Genomic DNA, 20,182 nt, shown 5'->3' with positions numbered 1-20,182 from the left:
AAATCTTGATGATACAATAAAAAATAATTTTAAAAATGAAAATCTGCAAGATGTTTCAAACAATTTCGCAATAAACTTAAATCAAAATGTGCAAAAACTGATTCATACATGTAATATAAAAACTTTAACGTATAACGAAAAAACTATTAGTAATTCAATCTATGTTGAAAACACTAACGAAATTGAAATGTACTACATACTAAAAACACTTAACACAAATAAAAGTGCGGGCATAGATGGCATCAGACCACGTGACATCAAAAACCATGCTAATTTGTTAACTCCGATTATAACCCACATGATTAACCTGATTTTAAACCAAGCTTGTATTCCTGAAATATTCAAAATATCAATCGTTCGCCCTATCTATAAAAGTGGATTAAAAAACGATTACAACAACTATAGACCTATAGCAATACTACCTATCATTGAAAAAATATTAGAAGAAGTTGTTGTAAGAAGACTGTATAGTTTTATAGAAAAATTCAAAATAATTAATGAAAGTCAATATGGATTTCAAAAAAATAAAAGCATAAACAAGTTACTCGGAAACTTCTCAAATCACATTAATACGTGTTTAAGTGAAAACCTACATTGTTTAGCACTATTCGTCGATTTTAGTAAAGCCTTCGATACATTAAACCATAACAAGCTTTTAGAAACACTTGAAAGGTTTGGAATAAGAGGAAACTGCCTAAATTTTTTTAAAGAATACCTTACCTGTCGAAAATTTAGAGTTAAAATAGAAAATAACATGAGCAATGAAACTGAAATAACTCATGGTGTCCCTCAAGGCTCGAAACTTGGTCCAATATTGTATCTTTTATATGCAAATGATTTAATCAACATATTAAAGAAGAGTAAAACATTTGCATATGCGGATGATACCGCTATCATTGTCGCTCATAAAGACTTGAACCAGGCAACTAATATTATGCAAAATGAGCTTAATATCGCGACAAAATGGTGCCATGATAATGGGTTAATTATTAATGCAAGCAAGACTAAGATAATGCACATCAAACCACGACATTTTAGATACACAAGGATAGATCTCAAATTTCATGACATACACTGTATCCATAAGGGAAATGTAGTTAATACTGATAATTGTTCTACAATAATTGAATTAGTAAATACATACAAATATCTAGGCGTGTATGTAGACCACAACTTTAAATGGCGTACACACATTGAAGAACTTCAAAAACAAATACGAAGATCTTCTATCATGTTATATCACTTAAGCAATTCCGCCCCATATAGTGTTCTGAGACAAGCCTATTTTTCGCTGACGGAGTCGTATATCAGACATGGAATCAGTGCATGGGGAAGCTCTACGTATTGTAATGTAATCCAAAACTCCCAAAACAGAGTATTGAAAATACTCTTGGAAAACTTCAAAAAATCCATATGGTACAATAGCACAAACAGCAACTTGAACACAAGCAGCAATACGTTCTCAATCAACAACTCAAGGTCAAGCAACTATACCAGGCAAAGTTACAACACAAATAACATAAGAAACAACGTCAACACAAACCCATTCACCAACTCAAGCACCAACACAAACAACAGAACAACTACAAACTTTAACAACATCAATACAAACCACAACACCAGCACAAACAACAACACAAATACAAACATCAACACCAACAGAAACGTTTTAAACATCACCAACACAAACATAAACAACAACACAACTACGAACCTCATCACCAGCATAAGCAACGCCACCACTACAAACTATAACACCAGCTTTAACAACAATACCAATGAAAACAACTCAAGCAGCACGTCCAGGCCAAACATCAACACAAACCCAACCAACAACGATAACACAACCAGCAACGACACTACAAACACCAGCTCAATTCTCAGCACCAACACAAACAACAATATTAGCCCTAACAACAGTTTGAACAGAAACAGCACTGCCCAAGCCAACAACAGCAACAGATCCACCAACGATATTCCAATTGCAAAACACCTAAACATTCTCAATATAAACAGCATTTATAAGATGACATTAATTAATAATTTTCACCAAGATAACAGATATCTGGAGAAAATAAACCATCATTATAATACCAGACGTCGTGCAGAAGGACGATATAAAGTAAATAAATTCAGGAATAACTATGGGAAAGCAAGGATAGATGTACAATTGCCAAACATTTTAAACCAGTTGCCAACAAATATATTAAATATAAATTCTATATATAAGAAAAAAAGAGAAATCAAAAAGTTTTATATGCATTCGCAATGAACTAAAATGTTAATTTTTTATTGTAATATTATATTATTTAAATTAGTTTCTAACCTGCAGACAAGCCACTTAATGGCTTCGCGGGTCCTAAACTTAAATGAAATGTAATTTTATGAATAAATTCCTTTAATAATAATAATAAGTATAGTTCTAGTTCTAGTTCAGTTCTAGTTCAGTTCTAGTTCAGTTCTAGTTCAGTTCTAGTTCAGTTCTAGTTCAGTTCTAGTTCAGTTCTAGTTCAGTTCTAGTTCAGTTCTAGTTCAGTTCTAGTTCAGTTCTAGTTCAGTTTAGTTTTGTTCAGTTCTAGTTCAGTTCTAGTTCAGTTCTAGTTCAGTTCAAGTTCAGTTCTAGTTCAGTTCCTGTTGAGTTCTAGTTCAGTTCTAGTTCAGTTCTAGTTCAGTTCTAGTTCAGTTCTAGTTCAGTTCTAGTTCAGTTCTAGTTCAGTTTAGTTCAGTTCTAGTTCAGTTCTAGTTCAGTTCTAGTTCAGTTCTAGTTCAGTTCTAGTTCAGTTCTAGTTCAGTTCTAGTTCAGTTCTAGTTCAGTTCTAGTTCAGTTCTAGTTCAGTTCTAGTTCAGTTCTAGTTCAGTTCTAGTTCAGTTCTAGTTCAGTTCTAGTTCAGTTCTAGTTCATTTCTAGTTCAGTTCTAGTTCAGTTCTAGTTCAGTTCTAGTTCAGTTCTAGTTCAGTTCTAGTTCAGTTCTAGTTCAGTTCTAGTTCAGTTCTAGTTCAGTTCTAGTTCAGTTCTAGTTCAGTTCTAGTTCAGTTCTAGTTCAGTTCTAGTTCAGTTCTAGTTCAGTTCTAGTTCAGTTCTAGTTCAGTTCTAGTTCAGTTCTAGTTCAGTTCTAGTTCAGTTCTAGTTCAGTTCTAGTTCAGTTCTAGTTCAGTTCTAGTTCAGTTCTAGTTCAGTTCTAGTTCAGTTCTAGTTCAGTTCTAGTTCAGTTCTAGTTCAGTTCTAGTTCAGTTCTAGTTCAGTTCTAGTTCAGTTCTAGTTCAGTTCTAGTTCAGTTCTAGTTCAGTTCTAGTTCAGTTCTAGTTCAGTTCTAGTTCAGTTCTAGTTCAGTTCTAGTTCAGTTCTAGTTCAGTTCTAGTTCAGTTCTAGTTCAGTTCTAGTTCAGTTCTAGTTCAGTTCTAGTTCAGTTCTAGTTCAGTTCTAGTTCAGTTCTAGTTCAGTTCTAGTTCAGTTCTAGTTCAGTTCTAGTTCAGTTCTAGTTCAGGTTCTAGTTCAGTTCTAGTTCAGTTCTAGTTCAGTTCTAGTTCAGTTCTAGTTCAGTTCTAGTTCAGTTCTAGTTCAGTTCTAGTTCAGTTCTAGTTCAGTTCTAGTTCAGTTCTAGTTCAGTTCTAGTTTCAGTTCTAGTTCAGTTCTAGTTCAGTTCTAGTTCAGTTCTAGTTCAGTTCTAGTTCAGTTCTAGTTCAGTTCTAGTTCAGTTCTAGTTCAGTTCTAGTTCAGTTCTAGTTCAGTTCGTCAGTTCAGTTCTAGTTCAGTTCTAGTTCAGTTCTAGTTCAGTTCTAGTTCAGTTTCTAGTTCAGTTCTAGTTCAGTTCTAGTTCAGTCTAGTTCAGTTCTAGTTCAGTTCTAGTTCAGTTCTAGTTCAGTTCTAGTTCAGTTCTAGTTCTAGTTCAGTTCTAGTTCAGTTCTAGTTCAGTTCTAGTTCAGTTCTAGTTCAGTTCTAGTTCAGTTCTAGTTCAGTTCTAGTTCAGTTCTAGTTCAGTTCTAGTTCTAGTTCAGTTCTAGTTCAGTTCTAGTTCAGTTCTAGTTCAGTTCTAGTTCAGTTCTAGTTCAGTTCTAGTTCAGTTCTAGTTCAGTTCTAGTTCAGTTCTAGTTCAGTTCTAGTTCAGTTCTAGTTCAGTTCTAGTTCAGTTCTAGTTCAGTTCTAGTTCAGTTCTAGTTCAGTTCTAGTTCAGTTCTAGTTCAGTTCTAGTTCAGTTCTAGTTCAGTTCTAGTTCAGTTCTAGTTCAGTTCTAGTTCAGTCTAGTTCAGTTCTAGTTCAGTTCTAGTTCAGTTCTAGTTCAGTTCTAGTTCAGTTCTAGTTCAGTTCTAGTTCAGTTCTAGTTCAGTTCTAGTCAGTTCTAGTTCAGTTCTAGTTCAGTTCTAGTTCAGTTCTAGTTCAGTTCTAGTTCAGTTCTAGTTCAGTTCTAGTTCAGTTCTAGTTCAGTTCTAGTTCAGTTCTAGTTCAGTTCTAGTTCAGTTCTAGTTCAGTCTTACGAGTTCAGTTCTAGTTCAGTTCTAGTTCAGTTCTAGTTCAGTTCTAAGTTCAGTTCAGTCAGTTCAGTTTCTAGTTCAGTTTCTCTAGTTCAGTTTTAGTTCAGTTCTAGTTCCGTTCTAGTTCAGTTCTAGTTCAGTTCTAGTTCAGTTCTAGTTTCAGTTCTAGTTCAGTTCTAGTTCAGTTCTAGTTCAGTTCTAGTTCAGTTTAGCTTCAGTTCAGTTCCGTTTCTAGGTTCAGTTCTAGTTCAGTTGTAATTCAGTATGGTTCCAGTTCTAGTTCAGTTCTAGTTCAGTCTCTAGTTCAGTTCTAGTTCAGTTCTAGTTCAGTTCTAGTTCAGTTCTAGTTCAGTTTCTAGTTCCGTTCTAGTTTCAGTTCTAGTTCAGTTCTAGGTTCAGTTCTAGTTCAGTTCTCGTTCAGTTTCTTAGTTCAGTTCTAGTCAAGTTCTAGTTCATTCGAGTTTCCAGTTCTAGTTCAGTTCTAGTTCAGTTCTAGTGCAGTTCTAGTTCAGTTTCTAGTTCAGTCTAGTTCAGTTCTAGTTCAGTTCTCGTTCAGTTCTAGTTCAGTTCTAGTTCCAGTTCTAGTTCATTCTAGTTCAGTTCTAGTTCAGTTCTAAGTTCAGTTCTAGTTCAGTTCTAGTTCAGTTCTAGTTCAGTTCTAGTTCAGTTCTAGTTCAGTTCTAGTTCAGTTCTAGTTCAGTTCTAGTTCAGTTCTAGTTCAGTTCTAGTTCAGTTCTAGTTCAGTTCTAGTTCAGTTCTAGTTCAGTTCTAGTTCAGTTCTAGTTCAGTTCTAGTTCAGTTCTAGTTCAGTTCTAGTTCAGTTCTAGTTCAGTTCTAGTTCAGTTCTAGTTCAGTTCTAGTTCAGTTCTAGTTCAGTTCTAGTTCAGTTCTAGTTCAGTTCTAGTTCAGTTCTAGTTCAGTTCTAGTTCAGTTCTAGTTCAGTTCTAGTTCAGTTCTAGTTCAGTTCTAGTTCAGTTCTAGTTCAGTTCTAGTTCAGTTCTAGTTCAGTTCTAGTTCAGTTCTAGTTCAGTTCTAGTTCAGTTCTAGTTCAGTTCTAGTTCAGTTCTAGTTCAGTTCTAGTTCAGTTCTAGTTCAGTTCTAGTTCAGTTCTAGTTCAGTTCTAGTTCAGTTCTTCTAGTTCAGTTCTAGTTCAGTTCTAGTTCAGTTCTAGTTCAGTTCTAGTTCAGTTCTAGTTCAGTTCTAGTTCAGTTCTAGTTCTAGTTCAGTTCTAGATTAGTTCTAGTTCAGTTCTAGTTCAAAATTAAATAAAGTAAATTATTAGATTTTAACTTTAAATATATTTTATATATTTTTAAAACATTATTTTTTTAGTAATAAATGTAAATTAATAAATAGATTTTTATAAATATGTATTATAAACATTTTGTAAATTATTTACTCATATGTTTATAACCAGAAAAAATCTTAAATATTTCTACTATTTTTCATTATTATTGCTTTATTTATTTTATATTTGTATAAATGCTTTTAATAACTTTTTTTAATAGTATTTTAAAATATCGACAATATTCAATAGACTCTATCTGACATTTTCATGAAAATAAGATGTTGATGGCAAAATAGCCGGCATAATTTTTTTGCTCTCCTGAAAACTTGTATTATTTTAGATAGAGACTATTGAATATAGTCCCTCGATATGAAAAAAAAACTCAATCTATTTCAATTAACTTACTATAAATAAATCAAAACAATTTAAATTCCAAAAAAGCAAAAAAAAAAACAATTTATTTAAATGTTAAGAATGTTTTATATGTATAGAAAAAACCTTCCTTCCTTACTAGATGTAAATATAAATGTTAAAAAAGATAACAATAAATGTTAATAAAACTCTAGCAAATAGAAACATAGAAACAAAACCATAAATCTAATAATTGGTTTCCTATATTAAATTGCTTTAAAACAATAAATTTACAAAATGCACACTTACAAGCATACACACACACGCAAATATAACACAAAGATTTTAAATTTAAAATAAACGAACACATAGAAACACAAATTTACGTTTAACGCACACTCACTTAACAACAACACCCACCAGTTTTTAACCAAAATATATATCTGGCTTAAACAGCACCAAACAAACACATACAAACACTACTAGAAATAACACTGGCAATAAAAAAGTAAACAAAATTAAGCCAACAACTACCAACAAAAAAAAACAATGTTTGTTCCTTTTTTTCTTGCAACAAAATTTGTGGGAATTTAATTTTTTTTTCAGTTGTTTATCTTAAAATAAACAAATTTCTCTTTTGTTCAAAATTTATTTATTTATTAAAGAACCAAACTTTATAAAGTTATTTTAATGAAACAAATTTAGTTACCAAAACAATAAAAAAAACAACAACAAAGACTGGTGGGAGAAGAAGGCGAAAAAACAATAGACTACAATTGAAATTTATGTCTCCAACCATCGACTAATAAAGTCTTCTTCCGTTTCCGCTGTGCCATGCATTAGGGGTTCACTCAACATAAGCAGTTGCTTTTCCTCCTCGTGTTTTTCTCCCTCTCCTTGGTTCCGGTTTGTTTTAGAAAAAAACACACATCTACAAAAACATTAACAACAACTTAACTAGCAATTTTAGAAAGAGAGTGCAAAAAAAACATAAATAGCTACAATATAATATAAGAGCAAAAAAAAACAGTTAAATAGAAACCCATCTAGGGAGCAGCATCACATTTTTATTTAGAAAAAAGGATATTTTAGTTTTTTTTTTTTAATGCTAGACCTCACAATCATCTAAGAGTGTGCATGTGTTTAAAGAATAACAAGAGGAGTACATATGTGTGGGGTTTATTAAATTTGTGTGTGTTTTTGTGAGAGTGAGTAAGTGTATGTTTATGTGCAATAAATTAAACGGAAGTTTATACTTATATAAACTATAATGCTTTTCTAGGTTGTCAGCATTTTAACTTATAAGTAGATTTTTTTCTATTCTATAAATATTAGACCGACTTTGTGTAAAGAGCAGACAAGTAATACTTTTTTTTGAAAATGGTCAATCTTATGAATGAACTCAATTGGACACAAATTAATTTGGGAAAAATTGTGCTACAAAATAATGTTTGTTTTAATTTTAAGAACTGTATGTACACCACTTCTTTCAATGTATCTGTCTACTAAACATATCTTTATACCCTACACCAATATAATGAGAAGCTTATGATAATTATACCCTACACCACTTTAGGAGGGAGGATATATTAGATTTCTGCTGATGTTTGTAACGCACAATAATATTGGTCCTATGCCCACCTTAAAGTATATCAAACGGCATAGAATCATTTTCTGAGTCGATTTAGCTATGTCCGTCCATCTGTCTGTCCATGTAAACCTTATTATCAAACTACAGGTCGCAATTTTGAAGATAATTCAATGAAATTTGGTACATGATCTTCTATTGTCACAGGGACGAAGCCTATAGTTAAGATCGGTCCATTATTTCACCTAGCCCTAATACAACTGAACCCGCCGAATAGGGCTTTTAAGTTCATAGTTATGTTTAATATACTCGTATCTCGAAAAAAGCTGACCCTCATGATTTTTATAATTATAGGGCCTCATTTGACCATAGCCCGCATACAAAGCCCCCATCAATATATGACTTAAATGTCCACAATTTTATTCAACAATAAATGGCTTAAGTATACCTGAGGCAAGGTACAATTCAACTTAAAGGCCCGACTATAATTTCTTACTTATTTTATACTGGTGTTTAGTTATAACCTATCAAAATACTGATTTTATTGGTTAAAGTATACAATCCATTTGTCCGTCCACATAAACCCTGTAAAAATAAAATAGTTTGACATTGTGAACTAAATTACATGAAAATTTGCTACATCATCCTCTATAATACAAATCTTATAAAAATGGTTGCAATCAGTCTATTATTTCACTGAACCTCCATATAACCCCACCATTCTAATAGAGCTTTGGTGCTCAGTATACATATCTACAAAAATCGAAACGACTATGATTTATAAATGCATACTGCAAAAATTTATAAAGATTTGTCCATATTTGACCCTATTCTCCATATAAATAGTGATTCACAAAATTAGTTTTTCGGACCTATTGGCGGCTGCTTTTCATGGCAAATTCTGATGATCTACAAAAGGAATGTTTAGAAATTAGCTCCTAAGATACTTGGATCTAAAAGTCTGGTAATGACAGAGAGCGTTGTCCTTTAACCTATTTGTTCACTCAGAATAAGTATCATACTACCTTCGGATTTACTCATTCTGAGGAGGCTCCTTACCCTGCTCTCTCGGGTCACCCCTAGGATTTAAGTGGTCTTATCGATCTATTATTTCAAGTGGCCATATGGGATTCTTTTCGAATAGTTACGCATTCAACAGGTTAACTCCCCCAAGCCCCCTTTTCTTTAAAGCAAGCACATATTTTATTGGCTATCATTAGCTAGTGACCTAGTACCCATAAGATGCAGGGCTTACCACCGAAAAAGTATTCGATTATAGCTCTCTTATAGTCTGATACTGTCCTCGATTTGACCTCATTAATTGCCTTCTAACTATTGGAAACTAGTACTATAATATATCTCGGTTTCCAGGTTTTCAATGTAAATTCTCGAGAATTTATATTTTGGGTAAGCGATCAGACACATCGGACGTTTATGTATAACTTTCAATATGTCCGGCTTTGATTAATTCGCCGCTTGGCTGTGATTGCCGCCTTGTATCTTTTATATGTTTCAAATGTAAGGATATACAGCAATATCTCTAGAGGTTCGGTTGATATAGTGCTCATGACACCACTTATATCTTATTAACATCTATGTACTTTGAACTCATCATTGCAGTAGTATTATTTAATACGTTGTGCCACAGATTATACCCCATTTCGAGCCAATGATTTTCTTACATAGCGTCTCATATCGTTATGTTTTGATGGTTGTATCCTCCCAGCAAAAAATCTGAAATTTTTGGTAATAGCCAGTAGTTATTTCATACATTACTTGGTAATGAGTGTTCATTATCATCCACATTATTTCATTTAGCTGAATAGGTTATTACTGGTAAAGAACAAAACAATTTGGATTTGTTATGGCTCAATTGTCTAGGTCGTTTATTTAACAAACAGGGGGTTCGTGGTTCGAGCCCTGCTGGATACTGTTTATTTTTTTTTTCAAAATGACATTCATTTATATATTTTTGTAAAATGCCGTTCTCAAAATTACAAAGAGCAACATGTTAATGGAGCATCGAGTAAGCGGCTGGAGTGAGAAACACAGAAAACAACTGAATGCCTGGGTTCAAATCCCGGCAGAGAATTTTTTTTATTTTTTGTTTTCTACATACAAAGTCGGCCCAAAATAACTAGCTATCACATAACATATTTGTAGGTTTATTTGTAACTAGTTATTTCGCAAAGTTTTTGTAATCAAATTAGTAACCATTTATTAATTTGTTTAAGGTAGGTACATATTATTTGAACCTCGTCGAACAAAAATAATTAGTTATTCACCCCAAAAGTAATTAGTTTCCACGTGATTCCAATATTACTTTCTAGATTACTAGGTAATGAAAATTTTTGCTGGGCTCTATGTGTTATTTAGTTTCCGATTAGGGATTATGCCTTGTTCGTCACTGATATCATACAGTTCCAGAACCGGGGTTTAAGTGTAATAGGCTGGTATTTTCGAAGAGAAGAGACTTTCATCTTCATTGGTTTGACATTCAGCTCTGTTGATTAGAATCATCCGAAGGTCATACTTAGAATCTTCTTGATCCTTCTGCATAAATAATGTTAATCGTTGCCCTTTAGAAGTATTACGACATCGTCCGCGTTACAGAATAGTCTAAATCCCTTATCGGTTAAGTACCATATTTGAGATGCTATAACAGCGTAATGACATCCTCATTTATGCCATCTTAAAGGACAATCTATCGATTTTAAAGTAATGGCTTAAGCTCCGTTATATATTTTTCCCTTTTTGAGATATGTATCTGAATCTAAAGTTTTGAAATTAATTAACTAATTTATTCCCAAGTTCTAATTACATTAACTATATTTAAGTAGAAATTATTAAGTATTTTGCAATTAAGTTTTCTGCAATTAAATAATTTTTCATTTCATTTGTTTTCTGCTACACACATACACACTGAAACTCGTCAGTGCCAACTATTTGTTACTTTGTTCAGTTTTCTGTAGCGTGTATCTAGGGAACAGTTGTAGTTTCCAACTGTACATAAAAATGTTTACATTTCAAATAGCTCTGTAAATATACAATATGTATTACACATACATACGTTTCATTTGCAAATACTTGTAACAAAATTTTCTATTTATTTGCGTAAACTTGTGGGCTATAAAATTTAAAGACTTACCCTCATATTCCTAAATATATAAATCACTTATTTATGGTTCATTACAATCTTCAAAGAGATTTTGTGGATTGATTAACAATGACTCAAAATTTCAAAATTACTTTAATGTGAGAAATTGTTGTGTATTATACTTATTTTTTGAGTTTAGCAAATTTTTAAACTAAGGTTTTTATATAAGTTTAAAAAGACTTTTAAAATTGACCTCATATTAAAAAAGATGCTTTAGTATGTATGTATTTCTATTTACTAGACATTTAGCAGTTTTAAACATACAAACTCACATTTACAAAGTACAAATGTATGTAAACTGCCCTACACATGTAAATACCATAAAGATTTACAAGTAATCTATATACATACATATTTTTGACACTATTTACCATAAAAGTCTTACAATTTTGTTGACTTGCTTTCACATGTATAAAAATATGAGTCGATTACTTTATACATCCCTGGTAATCTAGAAGGGAGTTAATTATTACTAATGGTAGGCACTTTTTATAAACATTCTGTAACCTGACATTATCCAAAAGCAATTTCTAATTCGGGCCATCCAACCAAACTGCTGGGTATATTTGAATTTCTACTATTTACTACTAAAACAATACTATAGAATATTGAAACCTATTTGTAAACAAATCTATGTTAGTCAGAGAGAGAGAGAGAGAGTATTTATGAATTTATATGATTTTCCCATAAGAAGTATTAGTTTTGAAATGAATATTTAATACTTGCGAGTATTGTACATTAAGTAAATAAAAAGGAAATCTTATTAACACACACAGATACCTACAACTTGATAAATATATATATATATTTATGATATTATATTTACAGTTATACAATAGTTATCTAGTACATAAACATATTGTTTTCTGAAGGCCTTTTATGAGTAAATATTATTTTTGAGTGTACCTTTGAGAGATAAATATCAGTATGTATGTATGTATATGTACTTACAGTGGTGGCTACGATTTTAGCACACTTGGTATATGTTGCCTATAACATGAAATATTTCCTATAGTTCTTAACTTTTTTAACAAATTCTTTTTTATGCGTAACACATGTCCTTCGAGGATCACGACACATTACATTTTGTTCCACTACTTTGTTGCATATAGATTTTTTTCTTTCCAAAGTACATCTACCCCCAAAAAAATCTGGACATAAGTTTAGCACAAAATTAAAAAATCATTAAAAAATTAAAAATAAAACAAAACAACCGGCTATATTTATCTTATTGCATTTAAAATTTTATATTTTGTGGAATAGTTGCAGATTTTGATAATATCATTCTTCCTCCTGGACATAATCTTCACCAGAACCCTCTAGAAATTTCATGACATAAATATTAACTTTCAGCCCATAAATTGGAAAAATTCTTAGTGATTTCTGCTTTTATTTGTTGGTCCATATCATGTTATATGTTCTCTATTGAATTGGAATCGAGAAAATATACTGGGCACTGCAAACATGACAATCCCGCTCGCTTCCAAGCAGCTCATATCAGCACTTTTAGCATATTTACGGTCGATGTCGACCAAAAAACGCCATCTTTGTCCTCCGATATTTTTAATAAAGTAATTAAAATCCTATTTTGATAGTCATACGGATCCATTTCTGCATCCAACATCAATATAGGACCAACAGCACGCCAAGAAAATGCAATGAATACCATGAAATTTCCCCCCATTGTGATATATGATTTCTCTGGAACACTTTAGCTTTATCTGCATGATTGGAGGATACTAGTTGAAGATTAATAGGATCAAATTTGATGGAAAAATGTAATTATGCTGTACTCCAAACATGCAGCAACAACCAAAGTGTACATTTAAAACCATAAAACACAATGGGTGAAATATGACGAATTCGGAGGCGTTTTCCGGGCGTAGTGGAGGTTCTATACGCAAGGTGGATGCACAAATGGATCAGTATGACTATCAAAATAGACTCTTAAATATTTTAGTAAAAAAATTAGTGGACAAAAGTTCAGTTAAATGGCGTTTTTTGGTCGACAATGACCCAAAATATGTTAAAAGTATAGAGAGGAGCTTCTTGGAAGCGAGCGAGATTGACATGTTTGCAGCGCCCAGAATAATTTCTAGATCCCAATCCAATAAGGAACATATTAAACGAAATGGTGCAACAAATAAAACACAAATTCCTAAGAATTTTGCCTAATTATGGGCTGAAAGTTAAAATTTATGTCATGAAATTTCTAATGAGTTCTGATGAAGATTATGTCCAGGAGAAGAAATTATATTATCAAAATGTGCAACTATTCTACAAAATATAAAATTTTAAGTGAAATTACATAAATTTATCCGGTTTCTTTGCTTTATTTTTAATTTTTTAATGATTTTTTAATTTTGTGCTAAACTTATGTCCAGATTTTTTTGGGGGTAGATGTACTTTGGAAAGAAAAAAATCTATATGCAACAAAGTAGTGGAACAAAATGTAATGTGTCGTGATCCTCGAAGGACATGTGTTACGCATAAAAAAGAATTTGTTAAAAAAGTTAAGAACTATAGGAAATATTTGATTTTATATTTAACAGATACCAAATGTGCTAACCTCATGGCCGCCACTGTATATGTTTTCCATATTGTCGTAATAGATTTTTTTGTAGACATTTTAATGTACTATTCTTCTTGTCTACTTGAGATGCACTAAAAATATTTATAAAATTTTGTTAAAAATACATCAAATTTTTATGTTTTAGGTTTTGTTCTCTACACCGAAGGACTCCGTATAGGGGCTTAATATAGGGACAGAAATGGCCACAGAAATCTTTAGATGTACTAATATTGTCGTGTCTATAGTCTAGTCTATAGCCTAGTCTAGTCTATAGCCTAGTCTAGTCTAGTCTATAGTCTAGTCTATAGTCTAGTCTATAGTCTAGTCTATAGTCTAGTCTATAGTCTAGTCTATAGTCTAGTCTATAGTCTAGTCTATAGTCTAGTCTATAGGTCTAGTCTATAGTCTAGTCTATAGTCTAGTCTATAGTCTAGTCTATAGTCTAGTCTATAGTCTAGTCTATAGTCTAGTCTATAGTCTAGTCTATAGTCTAGTCTATAGTCTAGTCTATAGTCTAGTCTATAGTCTAGTCTATAATCTAGTCTATAGTCTAGTCTATAGTCTAGTCTATAGTCTAGTCTATATTAGTCTATAGTCTAGTCTATAGTCTAGTCTATAGTCTAGTCTATAGTCTAGTCTATAGTCTAGTCTATAGTCTAGTCTATAGTCTAGTCTATAGTCTAGTCTATAGTCTAGTCTATAGTCTAGTCTATAGTCTAGTCTATAGTCTAGTCTATAGTCTAGTCTATAGTCTATCTATAGTCTAGTCTATAGTCTAGTCTATAGTCTAGTCTATATTAGTCTAAGTAGTCTATAGTCTAGTCTATAGTCTAGTATAGTCTAGTCTATAGTCTAGTCTATAGTCTAGTCTATAGTCTAGTCTATAGTCTAGTCTATAGTCTAGTCTAGTAGTCTAGTCTATAGTCTAGTCATAGTCTTAGTCTATAGTCTAGTCTATAGTCTAGTCTATAGTCTAGTCTATAGTCTAGTCTATAGTCTAGTCTATAGTCTAGTCTATAGTCTAGTCTATAGTCTAGTCTATAGTCTAGTCTATAGTCTAGTCTATAGTCTAGTCTATAGTCTAGTCTATAGTCTAGTCTATAGTCTAGTCTATAGTCTAGTCTATAGTCTAGTCTATAGTCTAGTCTATAGTCTAGTCTATAGTCTAGTCTATAGTTAGTCTATAGTCTAGTCTATAGTCTAGTCTATAGTCTAGTCTATAGTCTAGTCTATAGTCTAGTCTATAGTCTAGTCTATAGTCTAGTCTATAGTCTAGTCTATAGTCTAGTCTATAGTCTAGTCTATAGTCTAGTCTATAGTCTAGTCTATAGTCTAGTCTATAGTCTAGTCTATAGTCTAGTCTATAGTCTAGTCTATAGTCTAGTCTAGTCTAGTCTATAGTCTAGTCTATAGTCTAGTCTATAGTCTAGTCTATAGTCTAGTCTATAGTCTAGTCTATAGTCTAGTCTATAGTCTAGTCTATAGTCTAGTCTATAGTCTAGTCTATAGTCTAGTCTATAGTCTAGTCTATAGTCTAGTCTATAGTCTAGTCTATAGTCTAGTCTATAGTCTAGTCTATAGTCTAGTCTATAGTCTAGTCTATAGTCTAGTCTATAGTCTAGTCTATAGTCTAGTCTATAGTCTAGTCTATAGTCTAGTCTATAGTCTAGTCTATAGTCTAGTCTATAGTCTAGTCTATAGTCTAGTCTATAGTCTAGTCTATAGTCTAGTCTATAGTCTAGTCTATAGTCTAGTCTAGTCTAGTCTATAGTCTAGTCTATAGTCTAGTCTATAGTCTAGTCTATAGTCTAGTCTATAGTCTAGTCTATAGTCTAGTCTATAGTCTAGTCTATAGTCTAGTCTATAGTCTAGTCTATAGTCTAGTCTATAGTCTAGTATAGTCTAGTCTATAGTCTAGTCTATAGTCTAGTCTATAGTCTAGTCTATAATCTAGTCTATAGTCTAGTCTATAGTCTAGTCTATAGTCTAGTCTATAGTCTAGTCTATAGTCTAGTCTATAGTCTAGTCTATAGTCTAGTCTAGTCTATAGTCTAGTCTAGTCTATAGTCTAGTCTATAGTCTAGTCTATAGTCTAGTCTATAGTCTAGTCTATAGTCTAGTCTATAGTCTAGTCTATAGTCTAGTCTATAGTCTAGTCTATAGTCTAGTCTATAGTCTAGTCTATAGTCTAGTCTATAGTCTAGTCTATAGTCTAGTCTATAGTCTAGTCTATAGTCTAGTCTATAGTCTAGTCTATAGTCTAGTCTATAGACTAGTCTAGTCTATAGTCTAGTCTATAGTCTAGTCTATAGTCTAGTCTATAGTCTAGTCTATAGTCTAGTCTATAGTCTAGTCTATAGTCTAGTCTATAGTCTAGTCTATAGTCTAGTCTATAGTCTAGTCTATAGTCTAGTCTCTATAGTCTAGTCTATAGTCTAGTCTATAGTCTAGTCTATCGTCTAGTCTATAGTCTAGTCTATAGTCTAGTCTATAGTCTAGTCTATAGTCTAGTCTATAGTCTAGTCTATAGTCTAGTCTATAGTCTAGTCTATAGTCTAGTCTATAGTCTAGTCTATAGTCTAGTCTATAGTCGATAGTCTATAGGATTTCTAGTCTATAGTCTAGTCTATAGTCTAGTCTATAGTCTAGTCATAGTCTAGTCTATAGTCTAGTTCTATAGTCTAGTCTATAGTCTAGTCTATAGTCTAGTCTATAGTGCTAGTCTATAGTCTAGTCTCTAGTCTAGTCTATAGTATAGTCTATAGTCTAGTCTATAGTCTAGTCTATAGTCTAGTCTATAGTCTAGTCTATAGTCTAGTCTATAGTTAGTCTATAGTCTAGTTCTATACTAGTCTATAGTTAGTATAGTCTAGTCTATAGTCTAGTCTATAGTCTAGTCATAGTCTAGTCTATAGTCTAGTCTATAGTCTAGTCTATAGGTCTAGTCTATAGTCTAGTCTATAGTCTAGTCTATAGTCTAGTCTATAGTCTTAGTCTCTATAGTCTAGTCTATAGTCTAGTCTATAGTCTAGTCTATAGTCTAGTCTATAGTCTAGTCTATAGTCTAGTCTATAGTCTAGTCTATAGTCTAGTCTATAGTCTAGTCTATAGTCTAGTCTATAGTCTAGTCTATAGTCTAGTCTATAGTCTAGTTCTATCGTCTAGTCTATAGTACTGTCTATAGTCTAGTCTATAGTCTAGTCTATTAGTCTAGTTCTATAGTCTAGTCTATAGTTCTAGTCTATTAGTCTAGTCTATAGTCTAGTCTATAGTCTATTGAACAAGTCTATATAGACTATGGATAAGTCTATTGACTAGTATATTCCCTATTTATGGATTAGAATGGTTAACTTATTTACTAAGCTAGCTTATGACTAGCCTGGTCCTAAATTTGTTAGTCTGTTGACCAAATTTATTGACTAGTCTCGAATCTGGACTATAAACAAGTATAAGGATTAGTCTATTTACTAGTCTACAGACTGGAATATGGACTAGTCCATTCACTAGTATATAGATTAGACTATTGACAAATTAATTGGCTATTATTAAATGTAGTCTATTGACTAGTCTATAGTCTAGTATATTGACTAGTCTATTGGTTAACGTATTGACTAGTCCATATGGATTAGTCTATTGACTATTTTATTGACTAATGTATAGACTAGTCTATGGACTAGGCTGTGGATTAGTTTATTTACTAATCTATAGACTAGTCTGTGGATTAGTTTCTGAACTAGTTTTAGTTTATGAACTATTCTATAGGTTGGTCTATTAACCAGTCTATTGCTATAGGTTTCGTTGTTCAAATGTACTGGAAAAAGTCCAAAGCACTGAATTTCTGCTGTACAATTATTTCTGACTATTGCGATTGCAACAACTTAGATTGTAGATTATTACGACAATTCTCTCATCTAATGAAATCAATATAAAACTATTTATAACCAAATAGCTGATAGATGACTTTTAAGTATATGGAAGTAAAAATAAATATTTAGTGGCAAAATAAATTTGAATTTTCCTTTCAATTACTCAGTTTGATCTAATGCAATTTTATGAACAAATTACATCCTGTCTTCTAATACTAAATATTTTCTTCTACTCTCTTGGCAAGAAAACATCTATATAAAATTAATGGTTTAGAAAATTCAATAAAATTCGTATTAAAAACAAGATTTTCCTCTAAAAGTTGCGCTGTAATAAAATATTTAATACAATAAATGACACAATTTTGTATGTAAAACGGTTTGCTCCCTTTAACGTTTTTTTGGTGAATTTTTGCTAAGACAAAGCAAAACTAATATGTAAGTAAGCTAAGAAAAACTAAAAACAATTCAAAGCTCAGAAATGGAAATGTAACTGAAACTAAAAAAAGAATCATATTTGCATTTTAGTTCTTTAGTAGAAAAGCAAAACAAAAAACAAAGAACCCATAGTACTCGTCATACTAGCATTAGCATTTTCTTGTCATAAAATAATTATTCATGAGATTTTGCTAAACTTAAACATTCAGTTCTTTAGTTAAATGACACAAGTGTCCTTCTTAGCCATTATCCTTTTTTCTACTCTTCTTTCTTACACAAACAAAGAAACAGATACACACTATCACACAAACACTATGGAAAAAAACTACACCATTTCCAAATGTTTGGCAGAAATTTACTATAAAATTTCCTAACTTTCTAAAAGATTTCAGAAATGTTCAAACTTTAAAATAATATTGGAAGTTATTTAAAAAAATTTAAAAACATTATCTGAAATTCATTTGGAAATGGTGTTAACATTTGGAAAATATTCTCTTACATTTGGCTGCATTCGTATTCGTTCGTATGTAAGTTTGTATGTATATATTGTATTTAATTTTAAAAGTATGTATTTGAAACTAACACACACACACATTCGAAATGAGTAGACAATTATAATGAAATTAACAATGTAGGTTAGTAATACTATTACATTTTAAATTATTTAATTCGAAACGTATTTAGTCAGGCAGTAGTAGTTCTCAGTAAAACCTTTAAATCCTCTTTAAATTAGTTTTAAATTTATTTTATTTTTTAGTTACAATCCATTTAATTCAAACACTTTTTAACTAATTTTATCACATTCCACTTACAGACCCAATATCAAATATCAATATTCCGCTTTAGATAGTGGCAATGGCATTGTGGAGCGTTCACCGCGTGAAAGAGCCGCCCGTGAAAAGGCTCTCAATGCCACCCAAGAGTGGATACAACAATCAAATGGTAGATATGAAGTAATTGCTCATTTAGATGAAATCGGCTCGAGACATGGTAAAAATTGGTTTCTAGTAACCGATGCCTCGGTAAGTTTATATTTACAACAATAACAAACAAGATTGAACTTCCTTTAATCGCATATTTTCTTTATTTTATATTTAATTTTTTAAGGTTCGCACCGATCGTTTAATGACTTTATTAACCCTGCCTCCTGACTGTGTCGCATTTGAAGATCTATCGCCTAACGAAAGTCCTCGCAATATATTAATGGAACTTTTGGGTTCTCTACATCATCCTTATATTTATCCCGTTTTGGATTTGGGTTTTCTGCACACCAATTCGGGTAATTATGCCTGCTTGGTGACACCATTCAATTCAAGGGGTAGTCTTAAGGATTTAATATATAAGGTGAGTTGAGAAAGCACATTTCAATATCGATGGTCTCCTACTTTATCAGAGTTTGGTATAGGCTATGTTTTAACTTGCACCTTTTCTTAATTTCCTCAATTAAATACACACTCAAATAACACACTTTGACCAAATTTAGTTGATTTCCAAACTAATCTGTTGCACGAAAGATATGAGTTTTTTCTGCAGATGTACAATGTACATTTGGAATAGATCTTACAGAAGGTGCAATGACCGAGAAAGTAAATAAAGGTTTTCTCCTAGACTTGATAATTTCTGCAGAATTCATGGGAAACATATGGTGGGAAGCTCAAAGAGATCTACTTGCGTCAATTGATCCCCTATTTTATCAGTTCCTAATAGTAAGTATTTTAGCCATTAGATCGAAAGGTACCCAGTTCAGGACCGTAATGGTCAGTTTTTTTGCAACTCAACCTGGAAGTTTCACCGAATCGATTCACTAAAGAAAAAGTTGTGAGAGAATCTGATTCTCCCTATAAAATCCAGTCTATAAACGTCGGATAAAGCCTAATAGGCTACAAGGGTTCCGAAATTTCGCCCAGTTCTACATGGAACCTATTTCCCAGCCAATTCAACCTGAGATTCTGTGTTCTAGGACAGTGGCGAATTAAGTGTTCAACTTTCTCTAATTCCTCTGCATCTTCGCATATCCTGCAATAGTACGGTATATTAATGTACCACTTTCTGGATGGGTAGAACGACATAGATCTTATGGGGTGACCCTAACGAAAGCAGGACTAGAAGCCTCCTCAAAATGAGCAAATTTGAGGAAAGTATGATGGTACGTATTCTGAGTGAACCCACAGGATTACGATTGTAGAGCATGTAGAGAGGACAATGAAACTCTATCTTGGGAGTGATATTATTCCGGATTTAACGTCCCCCACGCACACTGATTTGAAAATTCTTAGGAATTCTTAGAAAACTGAGTTTCTGAACATGGGACGATAATGCATTCAGTGAATACTATATAAGGTTTTTATACCCACCATCAAAAAAGATGGGGGGTATATTGATTTTGTCATTCCGTTTGTAACATATCGAAATATTGGTCATAGACCCACAAAAGTATATATATTCTGGGTCCTCA

The 20,182-nt window shown here is 32.3% G+C and overlaps 1 protein-coding gene across 7 annotated transcripts in view; it reads left to right on the top strand.

Moving 5' to 3' along the window:
* Positions 1-20,182, top strand: part of LOC119602116 (slowpoke-binding protein) — a 229,427-nt gene that overhangs the window by 181,797 nt on the left and 27,448 nt on the right. For all 7 annotated transcript variants that reach the window (XM_037953468.1, XM_037953467.1, XM_037953464.1 and 4 more), the window contains 2 exons: positions 18,542-18,749; positions 18,835-19,071. In XM_037953468.1, the coding sequence (XP_037809396.1) occupies positions 18,542-18,749; positions 18,835-19,071 (445 nt within the window). The remainder of the gene's footprint in view (positions 1-18,541; positions 18,750-18,834; positions 19,072-20,182) is intronic.

This window comes from Lucilia sericata, unplaced genomic scaffold, assembly GCF_015586225.1.
Source record: "Lucilia sericata isolate MDLA Ls3-8-SP2 unplaced genomic scaffold, ASM1558622v1 Contig000209F_arrow, whole genome shotgun sequence".
Lineage (NCBI taxonomy): Eukaryota > Metazoa > Arthropoda > Insecta > Diptera > Calliphoridae > Lucilia > Lucilia sericata.
This window is presented reverse-complemented; position numbering and strand designations above follow the sequence as displayed.